We start from the raw sequence: 27051 nt of genomic DNA on the forward strand, positions 1-27051 counted from the left end.
CTGTACCCATCTTTGTACAACTGCTAACTCATTATTGTCAGGCTTTCTGCACCAAAACAAATAAAAAATCAAAATGCATGGAAACATATCTTTGAAAATTAATTTAATTAAATAAAGAAGGTTTTAAATAAAGAGTAATTACTTTAAAGATATATTGTTGATATTAAAAGAACTTGACTGAGAGAAAATGAAAATTCAGACATAAAATGCAGAAGTGGCTACAAATACCTTAGCCATCAGCAGAAGTTAAGAGACTTTGTTTTGCAAGACATCCTGCATCTCATTAAATTGCTGTGCTTCCTGAAAACACACACACTATTGGTTTCAAGGCTGTCACTTTCATGCTGTACAGCACGAAGAGGCCAATTCATTAAAATGAAACATTATTGGAGAATTCATAAAACCAGATGTAACAAGTGATAAATAAACACAAGCTCCAATGAACCATTTCACCTAAGTTCTAAATACAAACCTGGTATGTGGAAACTGGAGAAGCAATATATGGCGTAATAGATGTCTGAGTGATCATTCTGTTTGCTGTAATACTGTAGGGTGATGGATAAAATCTAGAAAATGCAGAAATATTTATTAAATGCCAGTTCTCTGCATCTTTCATAACGCAAACATTTTTTTGAATTACTGTGTCATTATTCAACATACCCATTTTGTAAAGCAGCTGTGGTTGGATCATACGTGAGTGTCATTCCAGCCTTTAAAAAAAGTAGAAAAAATAGAGTTGACAAAATTAATTTTGATCATAAATTATTTCTCTTACTCTTTTTTTAGTTGTATTATTTTTAAATGAAAAATTGTATTGAAATAGTTTATTACCATAACTTAGGGAAAGGTTAATTGACAGAAGTAATTATATACTGTGAAGAGAAATGAAGAGAATTGGCGATATTGACTATGAATACAAGTTTCCATGTTCCCATCATGAGGAACAAAATGTAACCTGGGAAATACCTGGCTAAAAGAACACGTGTACATTTGAGAGTCAGGGCATGCAGATGATTATGTTAGGGTGTTGCCTACAATATATTAACTATATGAATGGGGAGTGCAGTTTTTCAGAAGACACATTTGAATTTTCCTGTCTAATACAAATGAGGTGTCTAGGCTCTCTAACCACAGCAGCTCTATGAAAATATTATCTTGAACATTAAAAACAACTGTTGACTAAAAAGAAATTAATGCTGCATGGCACTGGTATACTATGTTAATCTTGTGAAAGTGATGTGCATTTGAGCGCTGTATAGATCAAAGGATTATTTACTACATGTAAATAAAGTTATGTTTCTGGTAGTTTTATAATATGAGAAAGCTGAAGTTTATAATATGACCAACTTGAAGGACATTTTATTATTCACTTTCATGAGGTAGGATTCAGTGTTTTGCATTTTGCCTTTTTTCCTCTAAAGAAAGACACACTTAATATTTTTTTATAGAGTTGCAAACTGTCAGGTGAGAGTTAGTTGCACATTGTTAATATGCCAAAGACCCAAGCCAAGAAGTCTCAATGCCTATCATTTTCATAAGTATTCATTATTGCACACCCACACTAAAGCTTGAAGGGAGGACTTACAAGTCTCACCTCGCCTTCTCTGTGCCATGCTCTTCCATTCTGTATATATTTATTTTGATTCTGTCTCTTTTTCTGTCCTCCATCAGCAAACTTGCACAATAAAGGTTCTGCAGGAACTGAGAAGAAAGAAGAAAAATTAGTTGAAGTAGCATTTTTACACAGGTGTTCAGCTCTCCAAATGAGGTATGGTTTTTAAGTTATATTCCCAATACAGCAGTTAAATAACACAGACTCACACTACAGCATCAACATCTGTTCTGCATAGCACAAGGACAGCTGCCACACACAAACATCTGGAATGCCTTATATCTTTGATTTTAAACTACTGCTCTAAAACCTGTTGGAAAGAAACATGGTCTGTTTATCTTGAGTATGTGTCTGTTGGTCTGGGGATGAACAAGAACTGTCATCCGAATTCTGAGCTTTGCCTCCTTGGAGGTATGTCTAAAGAGGGTGGAGAACAAATCTGGCCAAAGGCCTATAACATATTCTCCCCAACCCTTGGAGGTTTCAGTAATGTCCCCAAACTGAAAGTGCTCTGCTCATCCAGAATAGCCAGAAGAGCTGGCACAGTACCTCCACTTACTCCAGCCAGCAAAGTGGAGTGGGCACCTTTATCTCCTGCCACCTTACACTGAAAAAATGTCCCAGCTGTCCACTCACATAATCTCTGCTCTATAAAGAACACACAGTGCAACTAGAAATTCTTCAATATTGTTCTTTTGGGATTTTGCTTACTGTCATGAAACAGCATCACCAAACTTTTTTTTTTCTGTTTGTTTGTTTGCTTTGCTTTGGTTTGGTTGTTGTTATTATTATTTTGCCTAATATAATTCCTGAACATGACTTCAACTTTTAATGTCAGAACTGAAGCAGTGGAAAAGAAAAGTTTGCATAGTATTCTTTCTTTCCCTATTACTAGCTTCCATGTTTCCAAGTACCTATGGCTGAAGCACAGCTCTGCTACATCACACCACACCCTCTCTAATCACAGGGTGGAAGCACTGGTATGACTTGGATGTGAGTGCTTCTCTGCCAATAATTCCTGACACATGAGCTGTCTAAGCTTTACCATGACACTCCTCCAGTCATTCTCTGTTTGGAAACATCTTCATGAGACATGGCTGGACCTGAAAACATACAAGTTTCCAAATGCAGAGTAAACACATGGGGTGGGAAGGCCACCTGCAAAAAAAACAACCCCAAGAAAAACTTTCACCAAAATCTATTACTATAGCCATAGTCAGTGTTGATGTCTCTTCACCCTGTGTGCATTTGCAAAAGATGGTTGTAATTGAAAACCTCAGACACATAATCTCACAAAGACTTTGACTTTCAAAACTCTGACACAAAACTAGCTTTAACAGCCAAGTCATCCCTGGCTTTGAATGGCATAGCTAAAACACTAGCTCTGGTTATACTTCTACCTTCTCTATAAAAAAGGCATGAACTGGGAGACAGAACTGGTGTGTGGTTCCCTGTCTCGTCTCCAACATTGACCATATAGGTCAGAGACCTGCACCTTTCTTACCTGTGTGCTGTTATACAGTAGGCAAATAACTTTAATATAAGAAAGTCAGACTATAATATTAAACATGACAATGGAATTAATTAAAAATACATTATCCTAAAGAGAATGGTAATTAAAAGACTATAATCATAAAATAAACCAGGAAAAGTTTAGGCTAATGACACTGGAAAAAGTATTGGACACCTATGGATGGTGGGGTAAATGAACAAGGAAATAATAGAAACCCCAAAGTATGAGAATATTATCTTCCAAACCCTGCATTTCTGAGGGCATTTTTGGCATTCCCAGAACTGAGTTTTGCTTTGGGGTCTTTCATCATGCAGAATGACTTCTGTCTCGGCATGCTTGGGGCAAAAAGGTATTATATCCATACGCTGATGGACACTTTGATGTTACTTTATAAAAGCCAATGACCCAATAACTTTGTCATAGCACAAAGCATTTTAAACACATACATTTCTGTTGAAATAAAAGGAGTTAATCTCAGAATACAGTAGTCAATATGGATAAAATTGTCAGGTTCATGTATGAAATTATTTTAATTGATTTTACATAGTGAGGAAAAAAAAATCATCAGAAACAGAGAGTGGAGATCCAAATACTGAAGTTAACTGTCTTTAAAAAATGCTCTTCCTCAACTTGAGTATCTTTGACTACTTATATGTTATTTCAAAATCTAGTTTTGTGGGGAGCATATGTGACTTCAAAAATACACACTATAAAATTTTGGGTGAAATCAAAAGAAACTGGCATGAGAACAGCTTAGAAAGACACCAGAAAGTACCTAAACATTTCCAGCCCTGTGATTCTGTATTATAGCACTCACAGGTAGCAAATGTTTTATTTAATGTTGCATTATGCTTTCACTAAAAATCCCCATAAGGAATTGTAAAATACTTCTCTGAAAGCATTATTTGTGCTTATATTTCCCATTATTGTCTCAACATAAAGATCTTTTAAAAAAATCAGACTAAACCTGTCCAACTGTTGAATAAAATGTTCATGAAAACCTATTTTAAGAATAAATTTGATTTGTCAGTAGATAACTGAAAACAGCTAAATTTTAGATGATTAAACATATTCTATAGGGCACTGTAAAAATTCTCCTGACAAATTTAAAGAGGAAGAAAAAATGGAATAAGAATTATCCACATGAATTGGATTTTGCGTATGTAATATCCAAAACCTTCAGCAATGAAAAAACTCACACTTAAAAAGGCATTAATTTGTGATTACCAGAAGTTAGTACTCCATCTTACTGAACATGGATCTGGTCATGGGAACCCTTGTTTCTCTGACCTTCCACCTTCTCTTGCTCCTCACTGCACCCATGAAAGAGGCCAAATGCTGTGAATGTTCCAATTCACATTAAGAAAAACAATGCAGATCATCTATTTAATACCATCAGCTGTTGTGAACAGGCTCTATAGCATTGGCCTTCCCTGATTCTGGTTCAAGATCTGAATGCTGACAGCAGGGACTGCTCCAATTGAAAGCCTAACTGCAATTTTTGGCTGCTCTTCCATACATGTGACCCAAATGCCACTGTGTCCATTCCTTCAACAACACAATGACTGATGATCATCGGATGGAGGGTCATGAGAAGGAGATAAACCTTCGTGGGAGCCAAGTATGATCTACTGATCTCCCTCCCACCAAAGAATGAACATAGTCCTTACTCTTTCCAAAATTAAATCTGAAGTTTATTTCTTCAGCTTACCTTCTGTTATATTTTTCACCAATATGTAACATATTCTCTCTCTTGCACATAAGAACATGTTTATAATAGATATACATATTTGAACAAAAAACTCGAACAAGCTGTACAGACTAGTCAAGCAATCTTCTGTAGTCCAGGAAGGAAGGGAGAGTCATTTTTATTGTTTAATTGTTGGGAACTATGCAGGCCCAGTGATGAAGCAGATCATTAATCATTCGGTGACTTGTCTGCATGTGCAAGACCGAAAGACAGAGTATTGCATTCACAGCTAAGAGAGAGCTGATGTAAAAGACTACAACATAGAATGGACTTAAGCTTTTGCAGCTAAGACACCATGTTTACATGCCCACTCTTCTGACATCTAATGAAAACCAACACTCTCACTAATTTGTGGATGCCTGCAGCTATGGAGGCAATCTGTAACTGTAACTGTGAGCTTTGCTGCTCTTTAACAGCAGGTCGGGGCCTTAAAATTTGGCTGTGGAAAGGGTTGACCTCCTCTTCCTGCCCCAAATCATCCTCCTCTAGGGCTAATATTTTTACAGAAGAGAGATATGAATGCAATATTAGTCCAGAGAGTAAATTCTTCCTTGTTGTACACACTTTCTCACATCTCTACATTAGAATTCTGTCTTTCTTAATTCAGTGTTTACCCAAATACATAGCAGGTGATACTATAAATACAAGAACAAAACTGATGTTCTTTGTTGGAATTTGTATTTACACCCTTGACTTACACGGCTCCCTTTACCAACTTTTCAATAAACCTTGCCTTCAGATACAAAAAAATACAATAAAATAGTTGAAAAATACTATTCTTTTAGTCAGTTTTCAATTAAACTGTATCTTTTATTGACTTTCATTGCTTATTTTCTAGTGCAAAGCATATGGGCCTTAATGAATTCTGACATTAAAACATCAGTTAAATGATAGAGCAAGCCTGTAGAGTTAGAAACTTTTGCCAAAGGCTGTGTGAATTAAAAAAGAAGTTATACAACCCAAGATCAGGGTAGCTTTGTAAGTTTAAAGAGAACTTAAATATATACCTTTCACTATCCTAGTCTCCACTTAAACACAATGCTCAGGGTTCTATTGCTTTAATAATTTATACAACGTTTAATAATTCGCCACAGAAGTATATTTCAAGTTAGTTTGAGAAGTATTTTTCTTTTCTATTCCTATGTTGCTTCTTAAAACAAAGAAGTAATTGCAAACTATGGAAGTTAGAGCAGTATAAGCTTCTAATTCACAGACTTCACAAAATATTCTGAGTTGGAAGAGACCCACAAGGATCATCAAATTCTACTCTGAAGTGAATGGCCCATACAGGGATCAAACCCACAACCTTGGTGAGGTAATATCAGGGTCTTGATCTAATGAATGAAATTTTCATTCCTCTGCGTGACTAACAGGAGTAACACCTGCATGGTGAGGTCTTGATACTCTTTAGCAGTGGTTTTCAGGCTGCGGTTCACAGATTATTTCTAAAGAATCTGTGAGAGATAACTAAGAAATGTGAACTTAGGGTCAAGTGGCTTAAATTCACTATACAGAGATCTTCAGTGCTGGATATTTTGTAAAGGTAAGCAAATAGAAAACACTCGTAAATGACTGACAGAAGATAGCCACTTCCAGGCTGCAATTGCACTCCTCCCTTGCACTAGAAAGATGTCCAAGATCAGAATCATTTCAAACAGTAGGGTCTACTATACCTGGTGGACCTCTTCCTAGTCTAGTCAAGAGCACGAGCAGGAGCAGGGCTCTCACACTCTCAGTTTCCTCCCTAAAACATAATCTGAGTGACCAATACATTTATCGTAAGTGGAAAGAGAGGAGCTGGTCATGGATAATCTATGATTTTTGGATCATCACCAAAACCAGCCATTCATGAAGCAAAAATGGTATGGGATGTTCAGCAAAAATGCTCTCTACCTTACAGTCATTAAAAAAATTAAAAATCACCTCCATTCTTTTTCAGGAGAAGAAATATTAAAAGAAATGTTAAATATAAAGAAATAGGTTCCAAAGCCTTTAGAACATGCATAAAACTTTTGCAACTTTTCAACTCCTACATTTTTAATTTTAAATATGAGACAAATAGACTTACACACATCTTATGGATTCTACAGTACAACTGCTTTACAGAATCATTTATATAATTATTCTCACGTATCATCACCCAGCTACATGCTACTGTGATAGGAAGTTGATGCCTTGCATGACTTTGCCTAGCAGATAATTTCTACAATCATTAGGGATCCAACACAAAAACATAAACACAGTGAACATTTGTATCATCTTTAGGGGAAGGAGGCTAAGTACAGTGCTCTGCTCTCACTACTCATCTACTGCGTCCTGGCTCCTTTTACTGGTCTAGTCTGTTTCCTGCAATTCACATCATGAGGTTTACATTTTACAGGAGAATAGAAAAGCTTTAAATATCATATTATTCACTGAAAAAATAGTTCTTTAAGTTCTTCTTTAAGTTCTTTAATAGTTTCTTTTAAAAAGTAGAACTAAATGCAATAGTTACTTCAAGATTACAGCAATCATGTAATAAATGTTCATTTGAGAAGAGAAGTATAAAAATTAAAGTTCTGAGAGAACTAGAGAGGAAGTCATAGTCCATAAAACATAAACTATTACAACAACAAAAAGTACAAACCTCAACAACGAAGAGTGAAACTAATATATCACTTCTAGGAGTTCTAGGATTATACCAACTTGCAGTGCATTTCAAATTGCTCTCTAAGGTAACCCTTCTTGTTATTTACTGAAGATAAACAGGGACACACTAAATATTGAATATATTTCATTAAGCTAAATAAAGCCTGAATAGCCTGTTACATCTGGGTTTAGCTTGCTCAGTATCATCACTCACTCAACTCTAGAGTCAACACTTTTGTGATCATGCTGTATTATGCTTGGCTTTCCCAGATTCTTATAGATTTTTCTGTTCTGTCTTCTCATACTCCAGAGAAGGTTTCATCTATGTTTCCTATAACCATTTAACCCATTCTTCTATTTAAACCCAAACTTAGTTAAAATAACAAAGCTGCATTATGAAAGCATGTTTTTGTTGAACAGATGTTCTTCCTCCCACACCTATTTCATTACAGGCCCGTCTCTCCTACCGTCTTCATCCTGATAACAGTGTTTTTAGAGCCAGCTCCCTTTGCTGATTTTAGCTAAGTTTCTAGGACACAAGGTTTTAATTTAATAGTTCCAGTTCTACAATTTTATTTTGCACGTCTTTGAACTTGCTCCTCCATAAGCCCAAAAGATGTTAATCTATTTCAAAACCTTTTCCTAACCTTTGTCCAAGAGGTTTCCCACTACAATCACTTTTCTCAGTGCAGGTAGTCCAAGATCTCAGTTGCACCATGACTCTGCCCCACTTTTTGGCAGACTGCAGCATATTATTATGCATAAGTTGAATTCTCTAATATGACTGCATTACTGGACATGTGCTTGCTGTGCGGTAAAGAACTCCTGGAAGAATCTGAACTCCATAAAAACCTTTGCAAGGAGCAATGAAACTTCACGCAACAAAATTGAGGGTCTTTAAAAAACAATGTTCTCATGACTCCATTATGTAATTAATTATTTGTCTCTTTTTCAGTATTATGAAAGTTGAAACTCATGTCACTTAACTGACTTTCAGACATTTAGAGTTATCTGAGTGACTGATCTAGACACCCTTCGTAATCACAAGAATAGCTGACAGCAACGATACCACCAGTCTCTGGAGGTGTGTGTTTCTTGTCCTGTTCTAGATAGAGAGCCTAGATTACTTTGCCAAGTAAGCATTAGAAGTTAAAGTCTGTGAAGTGGATTACATCTTGAGACCCCTCTTTAGTTTCCACTTTCAGACAATGGACAGTTCTGTGAAAATTTCTTGATCCTAATTATTAACATTTTTCTGGTAAATGTTTCTTCCACACTGTAAAAATTGCTCTTACAATTCTGTGCAGCGACTTTTCATTTCTTTCTGGTTGAACCCAACCATAAAAGGGTGCAGTTTCAGCAATGGTCCACTAGAATATGACTAACAATGACATGCGTCATTCCTCATTCACTGAGAAGAGGAAAATGCAAGTGAAAATAAAAATTAAAAAACTAAAAAGCACTAATAGGAGGTTCTGTTACAGTTTTCTACCGTCTTTACTGTCTGTTTCTACGTAGGAGCTGTAACATTTTAACTAAATATAATAAAGTAACAAAGGAAAAAATGTAACAGAGTGCTTAAATTTAAGAAAACTTTGTAACAAAGTTTTAACTAAATAATCTCAGCAATTAATCCCAAGGCAAAGGGTCTGCAAAAACCCAGCCAGGGAAGTCAAATCCTGTATTAGATTAGTGTTGCTGAAGGGAGTGGTTTCCTGTGCTCTGAAGCACTTTCCATCCTTATTGCAGCACAGACTGCCTCAAACTGGTGCAATCTTTCAGGGACGAGGCATGTATGTAGTTTTACTAAACAAGCTGCATTCTTGTCTGCCTGCTGAGGGCTACCTTCCTCCTCCCCGGTGACAGGGTCTAGCTACAGACAACATTTCACCAGCAGGATAAAAGCAGTTTCAGTGACCACATCAACAGTGTAATTTGTAAAATTCCCACTTGGGATTCTCATTAAAATGGTTACCGAAAGTTGCCTGGAATGTCAGGCATATATTCTTTCCTTCTTTCTTGTCCTCTTTCTATTTTACTCTGCAGCTCTGAATTTCCTTTCCTCATTTTTCAGTGTTTATGGAATATACATTTTGTCTCTAAGAACAGTGCTGACGAAGCAAACTGATGAGGAACTTGGTGTGACAACAAAATCATACTACACAGCTTTCTCTGAATTTTGCCTTACATGATATTTCTAGAAGCAGCATTCTATGTTGACCTTCTTCCAGCTTCCTGAAGAACCTCAAAACCTGCAATGACTCGAGAGTCGCAGCTCCTCAGTGAATGATACTGCCAGGCACTGCTGCAGATCCTAATTTTTTTATAATTAAATAAATTTTTGAAAATACTTTGAAAAAATCATCAACAGATGACAAAAGTAGATGATTTTTTGTCCCTGAAAAAAACCCTGTTCATGGACAATCAGTCAGATTCTGTTCTGATACACGTTTCCTGACTTCAACTGGGATTATGTGGGATATAAATTTGTGCATAGCTAGCTTAAGCTAGGAAAGAACACCATTAGATTCCTAGAAAAGGTTTACAACAGAAAAGTGATTTACTGTGTTCCAAGCAAGTCAGTATTATAGTCGACCAACAAGATACAGTTTAATAAGACTGCCTCTAAATGAGAAGCCAGATACAACAATCAGTGTAACAGGCTTCCAGCACATAAGCAATAACCCATTCATACATCTTGTTAGAAATATATGCAACATACCAGAAACTCCTGCTGGTGTCTTTATGAATTTTCCATTAAAATGAGCAATCACTGCTTCACATTTTTCTGTTGACTCCATCCTAAGAAAATAAAGAATAATTTACATAAATTAAACACTCAACCAGATTCCCATGTTTGTGATTTTTCTTAAAGCGTATTTCTTGCTTTTTCTCAAAGCATATTTCTTGCTTTTTCTCAGTTCACTATTGTGGCTTGCTTTCCCATGTGTGAGCAATAGAGAAGATGTTTTCTAAGAACAAATAACTTCAGAAAGGTAAAACTAAACTCATTAACATTTTATGCACTCTGAGACCAAAGTCAGTGCCAAACTGAAAATACTGTACTCCTATTTACTTAGAAATTAGGCAGCTCGGACAGCTACAGTGTAAAGTACCTTTGCTGTCTTGAAAGAAGCAGAAGGACTGAATCACTGTCACTCATAACTGAACCCTTGGTGTCCATGATGCACACAACAAAGGTTAATGCCACTCTTCATAAAGGATTTTGAAGTGTCTGTACATTTTAAGAGTAATAAACTCAAATATAAACATGGCCGACTGAATGACCCGAACTGACTTTGCAGCTTTCAGCTTATACACATCATTTCAACTAAATGATGTACCTGACTCCTATTTAATTGTCTCCTAGTTACCTTCAAAACAGGAACTAATAGCTGTGATAGCTACTGAGAATATATCCAAATCCTGAACAGGTTTGTGCATTTAGGCTGTTAGATCTAGACTTAATAGATTGAGCAGGCTACTGGTGAGCTACTGCCAGTCTGGGAGTGGTTCTGGAAGCTGCAGCTACATCCTTGCATTGCAGTGTAGATGTGTCTGTCCTAACTCTCAGCTTGGACTAAGTTGCAATGGGTGACTGAGATGTGCAAGTAAAACAAAATTTATTTTAAAAGATGAACATATTTTGCAGCTGTCTGCAAGACGATATATGGTAATGTCAAACAGACAATTTCTTTTTATTTTTTCATTAAGTTCTATAATTCATATCCACAAATTAGGCCAATGGACTCAGCAGCAAAGAAACAGGACTAAAAATTACTAAGTCTTGGCATGTTTTTAATTCTGGTAGCCTTTCTGCACAGGCTGACAATATGTAATTACAGACAACAAGCAAAATGCCAGACTGAACAAGAAGTTTTCCTCATTATTCCAAAAATACCTTTTAGAGAATTTTCAGAAGTTTTGGATTGTTGGATCAAAGAAATCTAATTTTTTTTGTCTCTCATAAAACAAACAATATAATTTAGTTTCAGACTCAAGTCTAGACTTGATAAATACATTACTCCTCATTAATCTAATAAAATTCTCTCAAAGGGAAGAAATTAAAATCTATATTTAATGTCTACAAGTTTCTTGGACAATTTTAACTTTAATTAATATTTATCCAAAAATGTTCCAGTAGAATAAAAATGTTCACCTTGCAAAAGGAAAGAAGTTCTAATTAGATATAACCACAATAGTTTATTCAATAACTTATGTATACTATATATATATATGTATATAAAAATAACTTCACATATATGCATATATAAAACTTATAATGCATAATACAGAAACTGTTGAGAAAATATTTGAAAATTAATCTCTTTTAAAGTCTTCAGTAGAAGTGAGGTTTTGGATACATAGAAGTCTTTTGGACTTTTGCATGTGATTCTAAAACACTTCCAGCTATATTAGAAAAAATATATTTTCCTACCATACCACTGATTCAAAGCAGAGTTGGTAAGCAAGTTTAGGGAGAAGAGACTGAAAGAATTCAAAATGCCTACTGAATTTTAGCTTGGATGTTACTGGATTCTACCCTTCATAGTACCAAAAAGTGAAAGCTATACATAAAATACAAGTGTATGAATGAAATAGAAATGCCACTTAATTTTACACCAAAAATATTACAAATATTTGTTGATTTATTTAAACAGAAGAAAATTTGATAAACTCTAAACGTAGATAATGAATATTATCCTATTTTGTTCCTTTGTTATACCTTCTTGAAACTGGACAGCTTGATAAGCAATTAAAGCTGAGAAGTAGGGGTTGGGAGGGAAGAGATCAAAAAAAAGAGAAGAATAAAAATCACAGTGCTGTGAAATACCCACAGCCAACTCACAGGAAAACCAAACCCTAAAAATATTGGCTTCATCACAAGATATAATTTGTTCAGTTCTTTTCTGTGCACTAATTTTAGATTCTGCTACTTGTTCAAATACAGAGCTATTGTAATACTGGCTGAACATCTGAATTACTGGAATTTGACTTCACAGAGATTTTACAACATATTTTGAGAATCCCAATTCTTTGCTCAAAGCATGTCCCTATTTTTGACGATAGAAATCTTCAATTTAAAGCCTCTAAATTGTGATTGTCATACAAGGTTTAAAGCAGGACTTAGTAATAAATAGAAAAAAATATTAGAAAGGCAGAGAAAAGGCTTTGATGAAGAGATCCCAGAAAAAAAAAAGAATTAACTAGGGAAAAAGTAGACTCACATGGACAGAATATTTGGGGGGGTATCTACTAATTTATGGAAAATACTTTCTCTTGTTGATTTGGGTGGGATATTTGACAAAGCAGTCAAATATTTTAAGATGAGATTTACTGGAAGTGAATAAAAATATTTTCTTTCCCAGTTGACATCATGTTAATGAGCCTGAAAATTCAAAGGGCTGATGTTCAAAGGGCAATGGTGAGTTCATTTTCTCTAAGGAGCTAATGAAGAAAAAGAAAGAAAATAAAAGGCAGGGGGTGGGGAAGAAGGGGTTCTTCCTTGTGGTCTCCTGCCTCGGATTCAAACTTCAAAAGCCAGAAAAGTCACAGGAGAAGTCTCTGTGAAGCATTGCATAACTCTTGCTCGCTGGTTCAGGGATAGAAGAGAAAGCAGAAGTACAGAGAAGGGGAGGAAGTGGTTTAGAGTGAACTCATTCTAGATAGTTGTCCAGTAAGAGCAATAGATTCAGATTTAGCCATCTAAGCAAGATGAGACACAGCCATATTTGCTTTACCACAGGAAGAATTAACAAAATCCTACTGGGTATCTCCATCTAGATCTCCCTTCTCTTTAAAAACTTTAATATTTTCAGTAATTTCTGCCTTTTCCTCCTATTCCTGCCTTTTCAATTATAAAAAGGAAAAAGGCTGCCAGCATGGCTAACACCACTGACGCACCTTGCAAAGCCAACACCACGGCTGGTCCCACTCGAGTCCCGCAGTATCCTCGTGGAGATAACCTGCCCAAAAGGTTTCAGCATGTTCTCAAGCTCCTGCTCATCCATTGAAAGTGGCAAATTGGAAATGTATAAGTTTGTCGGGTCTTGTTCTTGTTGCTGAAAGAAAATTGGAAACAATTCTTATTGTTGTTACTACTGAGATTTTGAATATAAAATAAACCACCAATTACATAAAACTTCTGGTGCAGATTTTTACTTCTCAGGCCCCTTTCTAAAGGTTACTCTTCCCTAGCATCAGTGATCTCCATCTTGTGCCACTGCATGCAGCATTCCTGAGAAAGTTCCCCTTCTCCTATTACTGCTGACAATGACATTTTTAAGTGGAGATAAAGGTGAATAATTGACCAGTTTATAGTCCATTTTACAACTTCATGTTTCAGATTTTTCTGAGAAGAAAAAAAGGAAAAATTAGATAGAGAAAACAAGTTAGCAAACAAGGAAATGCAAGAGTGGTTGAAAGAGCTAAAAAAGCCATATGTAAATTAAAAAGAGAAAAGATTGGAATGCCAATATGAAAATAATATGAGGAAAAAATGAGACAGTGCATTTAAGAGTATGTACATTCCCAAAATGCTACCATAAAAATAGGATGATACTGAAATGAGTGGGACACTACTGTCTTCTCCCACACATGAACATTTTTGAGTTTTCACCAAAGTTTTACATTATGCATTCAGACAATACAAAAGTCTTTCAAAAACTTTCTCTAGGAACACACAAAAAGAGAGAGGAAGGCAGCCAGGAGATGAGCGATTAGGGAGGAGACAAATGTAGTCGCATCTTTGCCATTTCCCTGACCTTAGGCTATCTACTGTGTGTGATCTATGTATGTACCATGAAATGTCATCTCAAAGAAACATTTTTGTTGAAATTGATTATTTCCAGTATTTGTCTACAGATTTCCCAGTTGTGGTTCGGGAGCATCTCTCTCATACTGGTAATCACTGGCCCTGCTCTGTGCTGAAATACATTCTTAATCTACACAGATCTATATGACTTGGCCCTTAAAGTTCTGCAAAACCTTGATGTCATCATTGTGGCTCCCAGTATAGATTTAAGTCTCTGCAGGATGCAAACATTCACTTTTTTTATATGATCTGAAACAAATACAATTTTCATAGAATCACAGAAAGGGTAAGGTTGGAAGGGACCACATGTGGTCCAACCTTCCTGCTCAAGTAGGGTCATACTAGAGCATGTTGCACAGGATTGTGTCCAGATGGTTCTTGGATATCTCCAGTGAGGAAGACTCCACAACCTTTCTGGGCAGTCTGTTCCAGTGCACAGTCACCAGCATAGCAAAGAAGTTCTTCCTTGTATACAGGTGGAACTTCCTGTGCATCAGTTTCTGTCTCTTGTCTCTTGTCCTAACACGTTTCTTGGTCCAAATGCATTTGTTGGCATAGTCATCGATATATTTTTATTTTGTACAAGAGGGCTAAATGACTTACAAAGAAGTTTGAATCACAACAGAAAACAAAAACAGAACCACAACACTTGCCTACTGGAACTGAAGCAACTGTTATAGTGATTGTACTGTATGAATGGTGATATCTTCTCATGAAGATTAGGCATCAATTTGTGCTTAAGCTGCCCTTACATTAATAATATCTCAGTACCTTTGGTAGCATATTGCATAATTTATTATCTTGCTATCTTGGATATCACACCTCAGTTTGGGTTAGTTTTCCATAGGAAAGAAAAAAAAGGAAAAAAAAAAGGCATTGGGGCTGGGGTGGGAGGTCACACCTTTTAGGGAGAGAAATAAATTATCCTGTTCCAAAAACTAATGAAAATTAAAAATGGGGAAGCTAATTCTGTCCTTAAAAACCTTCAGGTTTGCATTTTTACCCCAAGCCTCACATTCAGTTCGAAAGGGCTAACGTTTTGAAGTTTTCTATAAGAGTTTTTGAAGAAATTTGAGCATCAAAGGATCCATAAGAAATGTTCTCCCACTACATCCTCTTGATGTGCATGCCCATGCCACTGATATGACTGTAAGTCTTAGCCACACTGAAATCCCACATACTTACAAAATAAACTTTTCCAACTCTAAAGTGTTACCCTCATAAGCCCCTTTACAGTCCATTACAAATGGCATTTGACTACTGTCTATGATTTTTCTTTTGTTATTTAGTGGAAACATCCCCCTCCCAAAATAGTACTGAATCTATGCAGTGCACAGACAAGCTTGGGATTCAAATTATCTTAGGATACCTGATTTCTTTTTCAAATTAGAAAAATCAGCAGAAAGAGAAGACAAGAAAATGAATTCACTGAGATGCCAGAGCTGACATTAATGTTAATTGCTGGGCAGTGTTCGACCATGAGGGAAAACCTACATTACAGTAGTTAAATCTTGACATTCAGTTCAAATTTCCTCAGGGGGGAATGTGAGATGAAAAACAGCTTTCACATTTTTAGAACTAGTTAGTTACTTTGACTGTATTAGGCAATTTTGCTTTGCACTTGAGATATGTAGGCTTAGCTTCCTTCTTTAATGAGGTCTATTAGCAAAAGCTTCATAGGAGGTTTCAATCATGAACATTACAAAATTGCATTTGTAGCTATAGCATGATTTCCTGAAATTCCAAATAGTATTTGAAAGGAAAAATGTTGAAGTTTTTACTATTTTTATTTTAAGCTGTAAAATATATTTCATGTAAATATCCTAAAACTTCCCTAAATAACCTAAGACAGCATATAAGCTGGAAAGTCAGACTCTTTGCATATTTTCATCTAATTTGCTAATGTTTTTACTGTGCAATAACAGAAAGTATGAATTATATTATAAAAATTTTCTCATTAGATAGTCCAACACTGGGAAAGATAAGGCTCCATTTTGTTCACACTAATAAAAATGTAATTTACATGCAAAAAAATAAATGCTTACATTCAGAAACACCCAACAGAGAAAGAAATTCAGTTAAGTGCAGAATGTCAGAGAAGCCTGTTCAGGTAACTGGGTAGAGCACAATCACCTCCTCTCAGGCTCCTATTGCAGCCTAGAGGTTACCAGACTTCCACATTATACTGGCACTGTATTCGGGATGAGAGACCATGAGCTTTCCTTGCCAAAAGGGACACGAGGACCTACTGTGACTCACTGTACATGCTGGCACATTAGATTCTTGTACTTATGCGCCTACCAGAGAAAACTGCATGCCATAAAATCATGTAACACTGTTGTTAGAGAAGGCAATGCTCCACTTTGAAAGAATATTAGCAACTTCACCACTAACCCACATTGCAAATCCCTTAGGAACAGAGAGAAAAGAGAAGTGCATCTGAGGAAATTGTTCTAAGGAAATTGCTTTCTCTGAACAGAAAGCATTTCGTGATGGAAAAATTTTACTTGTGGCCCATGAAGCAATCACATTTTTGCATTATTACCTACTGGGTTTTGATCAAGTACATGCTGAATGGCTGACTGGAAAGGACTTACTTCTGCTTTCCTGACCCTTTCTCCATGTCAGAGTCTATTACAGCCTGAATGTTCCCAGGGATTCAGTTATTTCTGCTTTTGATCTTTGGACAGAACATACAGACCACAGCAGACAAAGCAGAGTTTGAAGACACTTCACATATCTATAGCTAGAACTGGTAAAGATGGCAGACAGGGGAGAGAGAGGAAAAGCAAAAAAGCTGCCAGCACATGAGGATGTCTCACTGAAATCCTGAAATACAAGTTGAAATTTCTTCCATCTATATTTCTTCCAGAACAAAATAGTGGAAATGCCAACAAACACATTCCACAGTGCACCCAGGTGGTATCTGCACCACATGTGCAAACCCATGGCCACCCTGGGGAGCAGTAGCAGTTCAGTTATAAGGACAAACCATAGAATCAGAATATCTCAAGTTGGAAGGGACCCATAAGGATCATCAAGTTCAACTAGGTCAGGACAGATTAATTTAATCCACTTCTTCACTTTACAGGAAAAGAAAAGAGACTGCCATTCATTCTCAAAAGGGCTCATTTACAGCACTCATTTACAACCCCAGCCACTGTTGGAAGTTAGATGCAAAACAAGACTGAACTCTTTCTAGAGGGCATTTGGAACTTTATACAGTTTGGTGGCATAAAAATTATACCTATTAATGTGGAAGACACTTCCTCTCCTCCTGTTTACAGTTTACTTCACCATGCAGCTTTTGTCATGTCCACATGACTACTAAACCTTGAAACAGCTATCTGGGTACATTTTGGGAGATTGTAAGCAGCAAGTTACTTCCTTCCCCTTAGAACATGCTGGATTTCCAAGTTGACTTCCAAACAGCAACCACAGCTAGGACTCCCCATCCATCTTTATGTTATCTTACACAAAAGGCACTGTGCAAACAGATGTTTGCTTTTATACAAGATTTTGGCATGGAAAATGGTTAACAGTTAAAAATTCAGGAAGTTATGAGAGAGGCAAACTTTTTAACTCATGCCTCTGCCTGTCTGGAAAGCAGGAGTTTAATACATTAAGTTCCGTGACTTCCTTCCTTAGTGAAACCTGCCTCACCGTAGCTTAATTCACATGGTTATTCCGATTCTGTTTCAAAAGACAAAAGAAATTCCTTAGATATCTGAGTTTTTAATTCCTCTTCTGGAATTAAGCAAAAAAAGTGAAACCAGTGAAAATACCTTCCAATATATCTCAGCTCAAACCTTGCCTATACACTGTAATCATTCTAAGTGCTTTAAAGGCAGGCATTTCTTCCTGTGCTTAAAATCCATGAAATTGTATATGCCTCTTTCACCTTAGAAATCTTAAATCTCTTGAAATTATTTGCATTATTTTATAGAAATGATCAAAAATATTTACTAAAGTCAGTGGAAAGTCTCCTACTTTGGGCCAGCAAGCCACCATTAAAATATAAACTGAATATATATATATATATATATATATAAAATTTCTACACAGTTTAGAAAAACTGCTTAATTTGAAAGTCTTGCTATCTCACACAGGGTTCTCCTCAGTTAACAGAACTATCAGCATGTCCTGAAAGACACTGAAATTGCTAAATATTTTCAGATTATGGGCAATATCAGGGAATTTGTGGGTTACTGTAAGTATTTACATTACCAAGGGAACTAGAAAGTCTTGTTTTTAGCAATGCAAGTCATCAAGTTTCTATTGGTCTTTTCTCAACAAATGCCTTTAGATGTGTCCCCAGAACATAATAATACAAAGATGCAGAACAATGCCCTTGCAGAGCACCCCTTCTTTTTCCTAAAGAGCACTTTCAGCACTAACTTAACAAGCTGACTATAAGATACAGCATCTCTTATAAAAGTGATTGGAATGATCAACTGTTAAGATTTATTTCTGTAAAAAGAGGTGATCAGGAGTCCAACATAATGCAAAGTGCTCTACCATCATCTGAAAGAAATTAACAAAAACCTCCCTGTGCGTGTGGAATCGTTCCTAAATTGCAAGCAAGAAACTTGGCAAAATGATAAGACATCTGTTTTCTGTTGCTCTGTGTAAGGTCAGAGCGAACAGATAGCCATTCAGAAACATGTGACTAGGCACTGCTCACAGCATGGAAGATCCTCTGACTGATAGGGAAGGGATGAAATGCTTGTCTGCCTTCATATAGAAACTACTTTAAAATTTACAGTTGGCCAGTGTCTCACTGAAATATGTCTGTTTTAGCCACAGTTTTAATACTGTCTGACCACAGACTGTTAACAACACAATTCAAGGGAAAAATCTCTACCCTAATCTTCACTTGTTCTCCAGAATTGCGTATGATTAATAAGCTAAACATTTTAATTCATTTTTACAGGCACATCTGTATTAAGAAGAGGAATTTAACTACAATAAGCATTGTGATCAAGATTGCAATCAGACTATCACTGCAATAATACATTCTCTTTTTATTCCTCAGCAATCTTGCTTTCCTTTTGCTGGAAGGGCACCCTGGGAGCTCTGAATGAACCCACCAAAGCTCATAACAAGGCACCAGACCCTTGTCAGAACAAGCCACAGCAGTACTTAGCTACTGAGATAAGACTTTTGTGGGTTGAAGCTGGGTACTCAAGGGAAGTGGTTGTTAACTGCCTTATTAATACACGTGCAATTACTGAAGTGATAGTCATTTGGCCCCCAGGTAGGCAAAATTCAGCTTACCTTAAATTTATTTTATAATGACTTGTAAGAACTTTTACAAATAAAAGGAGGAAAATTTATTAAAAGCCTATTACAGTAGGATTTAATACTATTACCTACAAAAAGTACTACAAACTAGGTAAAAATAAAACTTTTCTTACAAGACAGTTGCTAAAAACTGTTGTAGAAATCTGCTTGAGTTAGCTCCAGTTTGTCTGTCATCTGTTCTTTGGCATTCAGAAGCCCAGATGCAGAAAAAAAAAATTGCACCATGCCTACCTTCTCTAGTCAGATTAAGTGCGCTGGCTACCATGGTAACCTAAACTTATTTTCTTACTTTACTCTGTAGGAATGAAAACTGATTTAATTCTCCAGAAGGTTTCACAGTGAAGACAAGTACAAAAAAAAACTCAAAGAAGTTAGCTGTTTCTCATTTTTGCTAACTCAAAACCATTTTCTTTATCAGCAACATAAAGGAAGACTGCCCTTAATACATTATGCTTGATAGCTGTGGAAAAGCCTTGATTTCTGTTACAGAGATGAGGACAAGCAGCTAAGCAGCTTTTCCCTCCCCAAATTCACATTTTATATAGTGTGACAGGTCATCTTTTCCAAATACGCTTGGAAAAAATTCACCTAAAGTAAGTTTAAAATATAAAAACTTAGGAAAGAAAGATAAAGCTACCAGCACATGGAGAGTACATCACAGTTCTGCCTTTATAACCATCAGTAAAAAATATAAAGGTTACAAATTCAGGTCACCTCTGGTTTCTGGAGGATTAACATGAACTCAGATGATGGGCTCATATTCATCACAAACTAAAACTCACCTCCATGTAATGAGTTTCAGAGACCTTGATCTGCTGCTTTGAGAGGCAATAGACTGCTCCCCAGAAAACAGAAATTGTATCTTAAGAATGGTGGAAATCAGTATGTGATGGGACAACATACTTTACATTGTTAGCATAGACATCCTTCTGGTGAAATTTGGACAAGAAAAAAATTCTTAAGATGGCCCTAATTTTTTGCACAAGCTTAATATATCTGAAAACATTTAGTAATTTGTAAATGTGAGAGCTAATACAATATAAGGAGGATCACACTTAATTGTCAGCGGAAGGGGAGATCTTAAGGAGGAGGAAATTGTAACATTATGAATCTGAAGTCCTAAGTCCTAAAAATGTATGACTCTGGGGAAATCTTTGAATGGATAAGCAATGAGTCTTCGCCCAGAAATGCATGTTAGTACATGGAACAGCATTCCTTGGCTCAAATTAACAAGTCTCACTGACCACAGAAATCTTACATGTCCGTGGACTACTTTTATGGCTTCTATTATAAGCAGTATATGCTTACTAAGGGTAAGTTTGTGCTTCCATAGGAAAAAAAAATCAGGAAAACACAAACTGGAAAATAATGAATGCCAATTGTTTAAGTTATAAATTATATTGACCATCTTATAGCAAAGTTGTACACACAGAAGAAAATCTCATGAGGATAGAGAGAATAGAGGAGACAACAAGAAAAAGTCTCCAATAACAAAGTCTGGAGGATCAGGGTCACAGAGTCTATAGCAGTTGTGTTGGACTTGGACAGCTAAATTATCTTAAAGAGAGGACACTACACGAATTTTAAACACATGGTTGAAATTCAATTGTGAGAATGCTGGAATGTATGTTAATCCTTCTTTTGATGCCTATCCGCAAAAAGTGGTAATTCCATTTGTAGAATAGTTTTATAGATACAAGTAGATATAGATTTCACTATATTATCTCAGAAATCTGTTAATCTACCATGAGCTGGACAATATGGTTGTACAAATGTCACTGTTACACAAGGAAGGGAGTTTTTTAACACTCGATGAACTCTGAGCTGTCAGAGTCAGACTGCTATTCTGGCTGGCTTGTGCAACTTTACCTTGCTGTCAGTATAATATAGATATTCTCTTGCTGACTTTATCTAGGCTGCAAACACAATGATTCTCTTACTGGCTTAAGTCTGATAGATAGAAAGATAAGAACCGTGGGTTTTATTAACATTCTTATTCAGTAGCTCTTTTTTACCTTTTATATCTACACATTAGTTTAAATCCAGAAGAATCAGAATTAAAGTCAACTTTCCATTTGAAACATAGTTGCTTCACTAACTACAGGTGAACTGAGTTAATAGCATTTGATGGGACAGAACTTGGTCTGGGCAGTGACTCGAATGCTTTATGTTAAAGTCAAGGTCAAAAACCTATCAGAATTTAGGTGTCTCATATCTCCATAGTATTTGGACCTCATCATTTCTAAAACAACCCTTACAGATTCTCAGTTTTTTAAATATCTATTCAAAATGTCAATATACAGTAGATTTTCTGCGTGCATCTATTTTCCTGTACAAAGTCACATTCTGTCTTCTCTGAACAGTGTAGAAACCTAGAGTTATCTCACTTTTACCTGTGGGGTGGTGGGAAGAGAAGAGAATTCTCAGAAAAATCACTCTGTCAGCAACCACAATTTTTCCTGTACAAAAAAATGGTCAGAGCTCTCCAATACTACTACTAATCTTATCTAAGACTGCACAGCTCTGGAAAATCACGACTTTTGAACTTACTATTATTGGTTTACAATGAAAGTACTCCTCTAGGAGTAAGCACAATAAACTAATAAAAGAAATTTCAATAAATTAAAATTAATGAAAATAAAAATTAGACACTCACTGATTACTAACTAGCTTAGAAATAAGAGTACTCTTGCAAGACAGGTATCTGCTCTTTCCATACCTTATCTCTTGAGTAAGAGAGAAGCTACTGGTTTTGTACCCTGAAAAAGATGGAGTTAACACTAGCAATCCTCAAGTGGAAGAGAGCAGAGGGGCAATAGCCTGTTAACTCCATTTTAAATTTCCATCCAAAAGCTACTCCCATCCCCTGGTCATGCAGTATCCTCTTACATAAGCTCTTAGCCTCATTTTCTGACCAAAATGAGTTGTTGGAGGCGTTTCTGTTTCAGCAGTGACCAGAAGATACTGTTAACCAGCACAAAGCAAAACACTTTGCTGCTTTGCCTTAGAAAAGTGTTCCCAATTCAGATCTCAGAAAGAGCAGATACCTAAAGACACAAAGTTTCATAAGTCATGGACTGACACAGGGTTCCATTGCCAACGCCATCATCGTGACATCTCCTGAGAGGTGGCCACTTCTCCACCAACAGTGACTCCCCTGGAACAGAGTTGGCAGGATTTGGCCTGGAGCCATATTTCAGGCTCTAGGCCCTTCTGATCTGCTCAGTAATAGCAAAACCATAGCAGGTGAGATTAGATTTTTTTAGAGTCAGATCATCTTGGAAACAGACTACGAAGTACAGCATGATCCTACCCCACAGATAGGAAAAGCTCACAAATAATAACAACAACAATAATAATTTAATTATTTATTATATTTAAAATAAAAACAATAGAATTACAATTTTAAGTTATCTCTACAAAACAAGCAAAAAAATTTTAATACATACAAATCTGAACCACTTCCACCAAACTAGGATTTGCAGATGAACTTGCTGACATATAGCTACAGCAGGACATCTCAAAAAGGGCTTTACAGCAGCCAGAGTCACAAGGCGGCTTCAGCAATAACATTTTCCTTCCCCTTCAGCTGCTGCGGGTCAGGAACCACCACCATATCTGGGAGGAGGGTGAGAATACTGAGGAGCCATGCTGCTGCCTGACACCCTGGGCACATCTTCCCATGGATAAATCCTGCCAACAGGCATGTATTTCCCCTATGAAACTGAAGCAGCTACAGTGGCCACTAAGGACAGTGAGTGGCTAGATAGCCAAGAAACTGTTCTCCAGATCTTCCTCTGCGACACTCAGGCTTAAGCCTGAGCACTTTCACTGCAAGACCATCACTTCATGGCACAGGTGGTAACATGCAAAAGGATAAAATACTAAACGCACAAACACAAACTTTTACAGTGTCTTGCATGTGAAGGGTCTGATTTGCTGATCTTGTTAAAACAACTGTGACTGGCCATTCCAAGTTTGGAGCATCTAAGCGGAGATACGGTTTTTCAGACAAAAGGAGAGCAACACTGCCCAGGGAAAAAAAAAATCCAGTCGCAAAATAGACAAAAATCAAAGTACCTAAACTCGTAGTCCCTAGTGACTGTTTTGTAGTACTGTTCATTGGGATGGTCTCTTAAGTAATTCAAACACTCTCCCTGTGTTAAGAAGCAGAACAAATTTCACTGGAATTCAAACTTTATAGTTATAGACTTCCCACAGGTCAGAAGGCTTGACACAATGTCAGAAAAGTCAGTCAAAACTCTTGGGTACTTTGGTGCACATTTTTTCATTAATGCTAACAGAAAGCAATATTAGCAATATTGCAACTGTCAGAGGAATTGAGTCAAAAATATACACCATGAAAAAAATTAAGAAACTATTCATTAGATTACTATAGTTAATTATTACATCTTCTTCATCTACTCAAGAAGACAATTAAATCAGACATCAAAACTCATTAGGAAAACTAATTTACATGACTTCACATTCTCTTTTTGCCCCTCCTACCTCGATATCATATCCGTCATATGGCAGACAGAGGTTTTGAAAAATCTGGTGTATATTTTAAAGTGATTACCTAAAACCTAAAGATTAATTAAAAGACCTTTATTAAGTACATAAAACCCTATAAACAGAAAAAAAAAATCAAGTGTTTTCCAGTAAGCATGTATGTTTGTGTCATGGCTGTAATGAAACACGCATTAAGTATGAAACATATGGTTTCCATTTTGTTACCCTGGAATCCATCCTAAGACGTTTATGTTGTTAGCTTAACTGTTCTTTTCAGCTGAGAAGCTGTGGAAAATATCTCATCTGAAAAAAATCTGTACCTAATGGATAACTATAAAAGATTTACTAGATCTGCAGCAGACTACTTTAATAAAAAAGCCTCTGAGATTACTAGTTAATTACTAGATTTTAATTTTTTTAAATTTAGAATATAATTTTGAAAATAAAAAAAAAATTGCTTTAAGAGGTACCAACAGATTACATTGGTAGTATTTTCTATAGTTAATAAATTTGTTGAGGTGTTTATGGCACTCCTTTGGAACCAGGCCATAGACCCAACAAGAATACATGACAAAATCATTACTAATGTATCATGTCCCTAATTTTATATATTTGAGAAACTTATGCCAAAAGAGCACTGCTCTGAAGATCACATATGACTAATAACCTGACTCTGAGACAAGAATCATTAAAAATCAGAGGAAAAGAAGATAGATCTCATTTCTTCGTTTTTTAATAATTCTTGGTTTTGCCTTGATGCAGAAATAGATAGTCAAAGAGATGGCTAGAAATTTCAAGACATCTATCATGAATGATCAGATTTAAATTTTACTCACACTAACAGAAAAAAAAAGGCTGAAACAAAGTCCAAAGGTTAAATTTTGCCATGCTGTGCTTAAAAATTCATCCTCAAATTGCAATGCTGCTAACCTCAGTAACAAGCAGGCAATGTATAAAACCTTTCATACCTTGTGCTGTAAACTAACTCATTAAGCCTGCTGTAGTTCTTACAAGTTATTGCTAAACTTTCATTTGATGAAGTCAATGGAAAATACTATAATGAATAAATTGATAAATGCAATCAGATCAGTTTGGAGAATTTAACATACTATGCTTCTTTATTTCATTAGTTAAGATGATTTGGGTTATGGCAGTCAAAAGCCTCCATTTTGTTACCTTAATATATCACATGGCTCTCTGTAAAGGGCCTACAACTTGAAACTCCACATTGCCTATGTTCTGCTAACATACAAGCTTGTTCATCTTTACAACCCACTGCAGGAATTAGCTGGTTATTTTAACCCACCTTTGCCATCTGTGCTTGGACTCCACTGGCCTTTAAAGCAGAAACTGCCTTCTGAGCAGCTGCTGGGCTGTCAAAGTCAACAAAACCGTAACCTGAAGCAGAAAACATTTAATTAACAAGAGAGCAACCAGTTTATAATCAAACACTTCATATCAAACAACCATGCTACTAGCACAGTTATTATTTAATACAATTTTCCTGTTGATCAAGAGGGACAATAATTTGAACTCTTATGTTCTTCATGTAATCCAAAATGAAAAACCAAACAAAAAACCAAACAACCCCCCCCCCCACAACAAACCTAAACAAAACGACAAAAAAAAAAAAGACAAACCCCCTCCCCCCCAAAACCCCAACAAACCTAGCAAAGTTCTTGAACCTTGAACTGGTGAGGATCTACTCTAGTGGAACAAATCCATTTCCATGCCCACTTATTATCAGGATTTTGGTCAAACTGCTAACAAGCAGTATGGTGCTTTGCTTTGTGCTATCTGGTATGTATGTTCTAACAGGAGTTTATTTCATAGAGATCACTAAGTAAAGCATCATCTGTTAATTTTTCTAAAATAAATTCTTATCCAGTTTGAATAAATGATGAATAAGTCTAATTTCATTTATTCAAAACGGGGCGATGGATTTAGTTTAAAATACTCATATCTATCCAATTTTTGGTTAATGAGCAACCTCATTGTATATACAAAAAAGACAGTTAATTTAAAAAGTGAGTGAAAACCCAGCTTCAGTGAAAGCAAATGATTTTTCCCATTGTTGCTGAAACAAGAATGTGAAAAATTGTCCTGAAAGCATTTTCCATGCCATATAATGCAATCTTTAAATATTAAAATAACCCAAAAGTTCATAGTAACAAATTTCATACATCTGCAACAACTTCTTTTCTTATTCTGAACAACAACATCTAGGATGTCCAAATTGCAATATACCTTGGCCTTAACAGACACTGACCATATAGGTTGGGATTTTTAATACAACCAGAGAATTGGATGCTCAAGGTTCACCAAAAGGTCGTCAGAGTTTGGAAGTTACCCTCACTAGATGTTATTGCAAACCTCCTTGCACACTTTTCAATCCCCTTCCTTTCCACCACTGAACTGCCCAAGTATTAACGAAATCCCTTTCCAACGTTCAGGTTGGGTTAAAAGAAAAAAACCCAACAATAAAATAACCTCTAGAGGAGTAGAAAATGGAAATATTTCTTCAAAATATAATAGTATTTTCTTACTTTATATTCATACTGAGAAAAGGTTGTGTAATGATGTAACTGAACCAGTTTAAAGTTCTTAACTTGGGAAAAACAACTCAAGCAGCCTTGTGTATCATTGGAGGCTTACTTATCCTGCCAAGAAGTTGAAGAAAGCAGCATATTGTTTTGTGTAACACGTGGTGTTGTGGATTGTTAAATCCTGACATGGAACAAAGTGAGTTAGTTCATATCAAGTCTTGTGCCGCCAAGGCAAAACTAACTTCCCATACCCCAAACTAGCTTTCCATACCCACGGCAGTCTCAGTTATCACCAACACACTGTACGGTGTAATACAAAGCTACTGACACCAAGCATGCCATCAAAGCTGGCTTTGCCACCTTCTAGATGAT

General features: G+C 36.2%; 1 protein-coding gene across 4 annotated transcripts in view; it reads right to left on the reverse strand.

The window, feature by feature from the left end:
• Window positions 1-27051, reverse strand: part of RBMS1 (RNA binding motif single stranded interacting protein 1) — a 151304-nt gene that overhangs the window by 18902 nt on the left and 105351 nt on the right. For 3 of the 4 annotated variants that reach the window (XM_051787674.1, XM_051787673.1, XM_051787676.1), the window contains exons 4-9: window positions 25440-25531; window positions 13408-13565; window positions 10226-10305; window positions 1586-1701; window positions 661-710; window positions 473-566 (exon numbers count right to left, since the gene is read on the reverse strand). In XM_051787674.1, the coding sequence (XP_051643634.1) occupies window positions 473-566; window positions 661-710; window positions 1586-1701; window positions 10226-10305; window positions 13408-13565; window positions 25440-25531 (590 nt within the window). The remainder of the gene's footprint in view (window positions 1-472; window positions 567-660; window positions 711-1585; window positions 1702-10225; window positions 10306-13407; window positions 13566-25439; window positions 25532-27051) is intronic. The other variant, XM_051787675.1, reaches the window with a different exon arrangement.

This window comes from Manacus candei, unplaced genomic scaffold (assembly GCF_025592945.1).
Source record: "Manacus candei isolate 608988 ecotype Guabito, Panama unplaced genomic scaffold, ASM2559294v1 h1tg000023l, whole genome shotgun sequence".
In the NCBI taxonomy this organism is placed as follows: Eukaryota; Metazoa; Chordata; class Aves; order Passeriformes; family Pipridae; genus Manacus; species Manacus candei.